General features: G+C 43.4%; 1 protein-coding gene across 1 annotated transcript; it reads right to left on the bottom strand.

Moving 5' to 3' along the window:
• Positions 1-3,601: 3,601 nt before the first annotated feature.
• LOC141042753 (uncharacterized) lies at positions 3,602-5,347 on the bottom strand. The gene has a single exon (XM_073511634.1). The coding sequence runs from the start codon at positions 5,345-5,347 to the stop codon at positions 3,602-3,604; it is 1,746 nt and encodes a 581-aa protein (XP_073367735.1).
• Between the last annotated feature and the right edge of the window lie 1,954 nt (positions 5,348-7,301).

Consider the following 7,301-nt stretch of genomic DNA (forward strand, 5'->3'; position numbering starts at 1 on the left):
GTAGCATCATCATCATCACAGTCATCACGCCGTCGTGCTGACGAAAACCTCCCTCGAAGCTCTGCTGGATCGGAGTTAGTGGGACGTCATCGAGTTGAACGTGTGCTGAACTCGGAGGTGTCGTGTGTTCGGTACTTGGATCGGTCGGATCGTGAAGACGTACGACTACATCAACCGTGTTGTCATAACGCTTTCGCTTTCGGTCTACGAGGGTACGTGGACACACTCTCCCCTCTCATTGCTATGCATCACCATGATCCTGTGTGTGCGTAGGAAAATTTTGAAATTACTACGTTCCCCAACAGTTTCAGCATCAGAAATAGAAATATCATTGGGATTCTCAGGTATATCAACAATAGGTTCACTAGAAGCATGCAAAGTCCTATCATTTTTCATTTTCTTCTTTTTAGAAGGACTAGGTGCATCAACATTAGTTCTCTGAGAATCTTGCTCAATTCTCTTAGGGTGGCCCTCAGGATACAAAGGTTCCTGAGTCATTTTACGCCCTCTAGTCATAACTCTAACAGCATTATCATTTTTCTTATTATTTAATTCATTGAGCAAATCATTCTGAGCTTTAAGCACTTGTTCTACTTGAGTGGTAACCATAGAAGCATGTTTACTAGTAAGTTTAAGTTCACCTTTGACGCTAGACATATAATCACTCAAGTGTTCAATCGTATAAGCATTTCGTTTCAAATGTCTACCAACATAAGCATTGAAGTTTTCTTGTTTAAAAATAAAATTATCAAACTCATCTAAGCATTGACTAGCAGACTTATTACGAGGGATATCACCTTCATCAAATCTATAGAGAGAATTTACCTTTACTACCTGTGTCGGGTTATCAAGACCATGTATTTCTTCAATAGGTGGTAAATTCTTAACATCTTCAACTTTAATACCCTTTTCTTTCATAGATTTCTTTGCCTCTTGCATATCTTCAGGACTGAGAAATAGAATACCCCTTTTCTTCGGAGTTGGCTTAGGAGTTGGTTTAGGAAGTGTCCAATCATTTTCATTACTCAACATATTATTCAATAGCAATTCAGCTTTATCAACAGTCCTTTCCCTGAAAACACAACCAGCACAACTATCCAGGTGGTCTCTGGAAGCATCGGTTAGTCCACTATAAAAGATATCAAGTATTTCATTTTTCTTCAGAGGATGATCAGGCAAAGCAATAAGTAATCGGAGAAGCCTCCCCCAACCTTGTGGGAGACTCTCTTCTTCAATTTGCACAAAATTATATATTTCCCTTAAGGCAGCTTGTTTCATATGAGCGGGGAAATATTTAGCAGAGAAGTAATAAATCATATCCTCGGGACTACGCACACAACCAGGATCAAGAGAATTAAACCATGTTTTAGCATCACCCTTTAATGTGAATGGAAATAATTTAAGGATATAGTAGTAACAAATTTTCTCCTCATGAGTGAATAGGGTGGCTATATCATTTAATTTAGTAAGATGTGCCACAACAGTTTCAGATTCATAACCATAAAAAGGATCAGATTCAACCAAAGTAATTATCTCAGGATAGAAAGAGAAATCATAATCCTTATCGGAAATACAGATAAGTGAAGTAGCAAAAGCAGGGTCATATTTCATTCTAGAATTCAAAGATTTTTGTTTAAGCTTAGCTAATAATTTCTTAAGATCATATCTATCATTGCAAGCAAGAAAATCTCTAGCAGTTTCTTCATCCATAACATAACCCTCAGGTACATCAGGCAATTCATATCTAGGGGGAGAATCTTCATCATCACTTTCATCAATATTATCAGTTTCAATAATTTCATTCTCTCTAGCCCTAGCAAGTTGTTCATCAAGAAATTCACCTAATGGCACAGTAGTATCAAGCACAGAAGTAGTTTCATCATGAGTATCATGCATAGCAGAAGTGGCATCATCAATAACATGCGATCTATCATAATCAATAGCATGTGTAGGTGTCGCAAATTTACTCATAACAGAAGGTGAATCAAGTGCAGAGCTAGATGGCAGTTCCTTACCTCCCCTCGTAGTTGAGGGAAAAATCTTAGTTCTTTCGTCTTTCAAGTTCCTCATAGTGATCAGCATATATAAATCCCAAGTGACTCAAAGAATAGAGATATGCTCCCCGGCAACGGTGCCAGAAAATAGTCTTGATAACCCACAAGTATAGGGGATCGCAACAGTTTTCGAGGGTAGAGTATTCAACCCAAAGGTAGAGTATTCAACCCAAATTTATTGATTCTACATAAGGGAGGCCAAAGAATATTCTCAAGTATTAGCAGTTGAGTTGTCAATTCAACCACACCTGGAAAACTTAATATCTACAGCAAAGTATTTAGTAGCACAGTAGTATGGAAGTAACAGTAACGATGGCAAAAGTAACAGTAGCAGTTCTGTAGTAATTGTAACAGTGGCAACGTAAAAGTAACTAAGCAAAGATCAATATGTGTAAAGCTCGTAGGAATTGGATCAGTGATGGAGAATTATATCGGATGTGATTCCTCATGCAACAGTTATAACATAGGGTGACACAGAACTAGCTCCAGTTCATCAATGTAATGTAGGCATGTATTCCGAATATAGTCATACGTGCTTATGGAAAAGAACTTGCATGACATCTTTTGTCCTACCCTCCCGTGGCAGCGGGGTCCTATTGGAAACTAAAGGATATTAAGGCCTCCTTTTAATAGAGTACCGGACCAAAGCATTAACACTTAGTGAATACATGAACTCCTCAAACTACGGTCATCACCGGGAGTGGTCCCGATTATTGTCACTTCGGGGTTACCGGATCATAACACATAGTAGGTGACTATTGACTTGCAAGATAGGATCAAGAACTCACATATATTCATGAAAACATAATATGTCCAGATCTGAAATCATGGAACTCGGGCCCTAGTGACAAGCATTAAGCATAGCAAAGTCATAGCAACATCAATCTCAGAACATAATGGATACTAGGGATCAAACCCTAACAAAACTAACTCGATTACATGGTAAATCTCATCCAACCCATCACCGTCCAGCAAGCCTACGATGGAATTACTCACGCACGGCGGTGAGCATCATGAAATTGGTGATGGAGGAAGGTTGATGATGACAGCGGCGACGGATTCCCCTCTCCGGAGCCCCGAACGGACTCCAGATTAGCCCTCCCGAGAGAGATTAGGGCTTGGCGGCAGCTCCATATCGTAAAACGCGATGAATCCTTCTCTCTGATTTTTTTTCTCCCCGAACGTGAATATATAGAGTTGGAGTTGAGGTCGGTGGAGCCTCAGGGGGCCCACGAGACAGGGGGCGCGCCCAGGGGGTAGGCGCGCCCCCACCCTTGTGGACAGGGTGTGGGCCCCCTGGTCTTGATTCTTTCGCCAGTATTTTTTATATATTCCAAAAATATTCTCCGCGAAGTTTCAGGTCATTCCGAGAACTTTTATTTCTGCACAAAAATAACACCATGGAAATTCTGCTGAAAACAGCGTCAGTCCGGGTTAGTTCCATTCAAATTATGCAAGTTAGAGTCCAAAACAAGGGCAAAAGTGTTTGGAAAAGTAGATACGATGGAGACATATCAAGAAACGAACCGAACTGACGCACTTCATTATCAGTCTGACAAGGTTTGTACTGAAGCCAAACTAAGTAAGATAGCCTGTAGATAACTCCATTCGACCCGATCATAGGCTTTCATCATGTCAAGTTTGACAGCACAAATATGATTCGTTCCCTTCTTTCTTTTCCTCATGGTGTGGATACTTTCAAACGCAACTAGTACGTTATCAGTAATGAGGCGTCCGGGGATGAAGGCACTTTGTTCCTCGCTGATAATCTCGTCCATAAATTCCCTGATTCTGTTGGTGATGACTTTGTCTGCCAACTTATACAAAACTGGGCACAGGGAAATTGGACGGTATTGTGAAATTGACTGTGGGTTCCGTACCTTTGGTATGAGTGTGATCGAAGTATCGTTCAGACCAATAGGCAATTCACCACCATTTAGAAAACTCCGAACAACATTGGTTACATCATCGCGAAGTAGCCCCCAATGTTTCTGAAAAAACCCAGCTGTAAAGCCGTCCACACCCGGCGCCTTGGATGGCGCCATCTGGAACAGAACCTTGTGCACCTCTTCCGGTTCGAATGGTCTATCCAAAGAGGCATTCATCTCCGGAGTGATGCGCTCAAGCACATGCAATAACAGCTCGCTGGCATCCGTTGGACCCTGAGACGTGTACAGCTGCTGGTAGAAGTTCATAATTTCAGTTTTGTCTTCCTTAGCATTTGCGCAAACATAACCATCAGATCTTCGCAGTCCCTCGATCTTATTAGTTCTTTGTCGTTGCTTTGCTTGAGCCTGGAAGTATCCTGTATTTCGATCACCGTCCCGTAGCCAGAGTACGCGTGAACATTGACGAAGCCATATCTCCTCTTGTCTATGAGCTTCACGGAGTTTCACCATCGTGCTCTTCTCCTCTTCTGTCGGTCCTCGCCCCACAGATTGTCGTCGGAGCTTATCCAACTTTTGCTGCAGTTTCCGGACTTTCCTTGCAAGACATCCGAATTCTTTCTTTCCCCAAGGATCGAGTCCATGTTGCATGGCACTCAAAGAATCCATCACGCCTTGAAGGCCAGGTGTGCGCTGCCGGCTGAGCCAACATTCTGTCACCACCTGCTCATAGTCCAGATGTGTCTGCCACACATTTTTGTACCTAAAGGGTCTCACTCCCCTCCTTGGTGCATCACCTCGTTGCTCCCGGAATACCAAGTTTACAAAATAGTGGTCTGATTCGGCAGCGCTGATATGACGAACATTTGTGTACCCGAATTGTTGCCTGAATTCCTCATTTGCGAAGGCCCGGTCAATCCATGATTTAACATTTACCACTCCTTCCTGCTGGTTGTCCCAGGTGAAAGGCACACCTGTCCATCCGAGGTCTTGGAGAGCACACTCGTCCACACATTCGCGAAACGCCCTCATTTGCCTCTCCGGGCGCTCCGCGCGGCTGAAGTGTTCGTCGACATACATCGTTTCATTGAAGTCGCCCATGCAGACCCATGTCGCATGGGTTAGCTCATTCAGGGTTTGGAGGAGACGCCAACTATGGTGACGGTCCTCGACCCTTGGTGCTCCATAAAACCCAGTGAATCGCCGCTCGAAAGAGCTTTGATCCCTCTTCTGCACCACAACATCAATGTGGCCAGTACTATAGTTCTTGAGCTCAACAGAAACATCCTTGGACCAGAACAGTCCAATGCCTCCACTAAGACCAACACTGTTTACCGCGAAACATCCATCAAAACCCAAAGTAAACTTCAGGTTTTCCACCCTTGCTGCCCGTATCTTCGTTTCCATAACAAAGAGAAGGGTGGGCCCTTCTTGCTTCACAACATTGCGAAGCTCTCAAACTGCCTCGGGGTTCCCAAGCTCCCGGCAGTTCTAGCTAATGATACTCATTGGGACAGGCGGCTCTGCTCCGCAGCTGCTGCCGAATTTTCAGGTGTAGGTCTTTTCTTTTTTGGTTCTCTTTCTACCTCCTTTCCTTCCCTTGCATCATCATCACTATCCTCCCCCATGACACCATCTGTAGTCTTTTGTTCAACATGCTCGCCACTGGTGATGAGGAGAGGGTGCTCTACTCGGCGATAAACCTGCTTTGGTGCTTCTTTCCGTTTTATACTGCCACGGTTTTTGACAGGAGAGTTCACCTCAGCAGCTTCACCAACATTGCTTGAGTTTTTGGATTCCCTTTTGCTGCTCGGTCCTGTTTGTTGGTCTTTGCTCATGCTCTCACCCGAGGCGGGTTTCCTCCTCTCTTCTGGTGCCCTTAGCCCTGGCCCGAACGGTAGATCGCCATTCTTGTCCCTGGGACCTGGAGTAGGGCAGACCAAATCATTGTGTCCCAAACGGCCACAAGAGAAACAGAAGTGAGGTACTTGTTCATATTGAATGTCATATAGTTCTTCCTTCTTCCTCTTGGTCAAATTGATCAAAATCCACCTCCGTAGAGGCTTGTTGACGTCAATGGAAACTCTAGCTCTTAAATAGCCCCCAACATGATCAAACTGTACCAATGTTGCATTCTTATCGATCTGTTGTGCTATCAACCTGCCCCAAGCATCATCTCTCAGGTTATACAGCAGATTTGGAACCCGAACCCACATATGGAGTCGGTCAAAAGTCACCTCATCCGGCCTCATGTGATCCTCGAAGTCGGCAAGTATGACCGCATGTTTGTTCACATGCCATGGCAAGCCTATCCAAATTCTGTCTCGATCTCTTTGGGTCTCGAGCTCTGCCACAAAAGTGTTCTCTCCCATGGATCTGAATTGCAGCCCCCTAGGGTTCCCCCACGCAGGCCGAAGCGCGCTGGTGATGGTTTGGATGTGGAGGAGATGTCTATGGAGAACCTTGCCTGCCAACAGCCACTTCTTCGGCTTCCCCTCCTGTGCATCGTCGATCACCAGAGGCGTAGCCTCTTCATCTGTGATGCCAAGCTTCCCGAGCGCTTCCTCCAATTTCGCCCTGGCCGACCGGGGGGAGTCAGGAGGCATCCCGCTGCTTGTGGTTTGGGACGCTGCTGCCATCCCTCGTCGGAGATCAGGTGTGCCCCGCCGATCGGATCATGCGGCCGCCGTCAAGTCCACCGTGGAACCCTAGTCGCCCGAGAGGTTTTAGGTTACGCGAGGCATAAATGAGGTCAGGTGTTCGATCTCTAGACAGGAAGGTTGCCTGTTCTAACCAACCACTAACAAGCGCGGCTGTGCTAACATTCTAACCTATACGTCATTTATTCATTCCATTTTCCATTTTCTTTTCTTCTTTTTTTTCTTTTTTCTTTTTTCTTTTGTCTTCTTTTTCCTTGCCCGATGAATTGTCCGCAAATATGTGAATCTTTTTTTTTCAAATCGATGAACTTTTTTGAATTCGATGAATATTTTCAAATTGATGAACTTTTTAAAAAATCCATGAAATTTTTTGAATTTTGCTGAACTTTTTTCAAATTGGCTGAATTTTCCTTTTTCAATTTCCATGAACTTTTTTCAAAATCAATGAACTTTTTTTCAAAATTGATGAACTTTTTCAAAATAGACGAACTTTTTTTAGAATCAATGAACTTTTTTCAAATCTGATGATTTTTTTTTCAAATCTGATTTTTTTTTCAAATTTGATGAATGTTTTTTCAAAATCGACAAACTTTTTCCAAAAATCGATGAACCTTTTCTAAAGTGATGAACTTTTTTCAAATAGGTGAAGCTTTTTCTTTAAATCTGTAAACATTTTTTTATTTCGTAAGAAATAGGAAAAT

This window comes from Aegilops tauschii, chromosome 3 (assembly GCF_002575655.3).
Source record: "Aegilops tauschii subsp. strangulata cultivar AL8/78 chromosome 3, Aet v6.0, whole genome shotgun sequence".
Lineage (NCBI taxonomy): Eukaryota > Viridiplantae > Streptophyta > Magnoliopsida > Poales > Poaceae > Aegilops > Aegilops tauschii.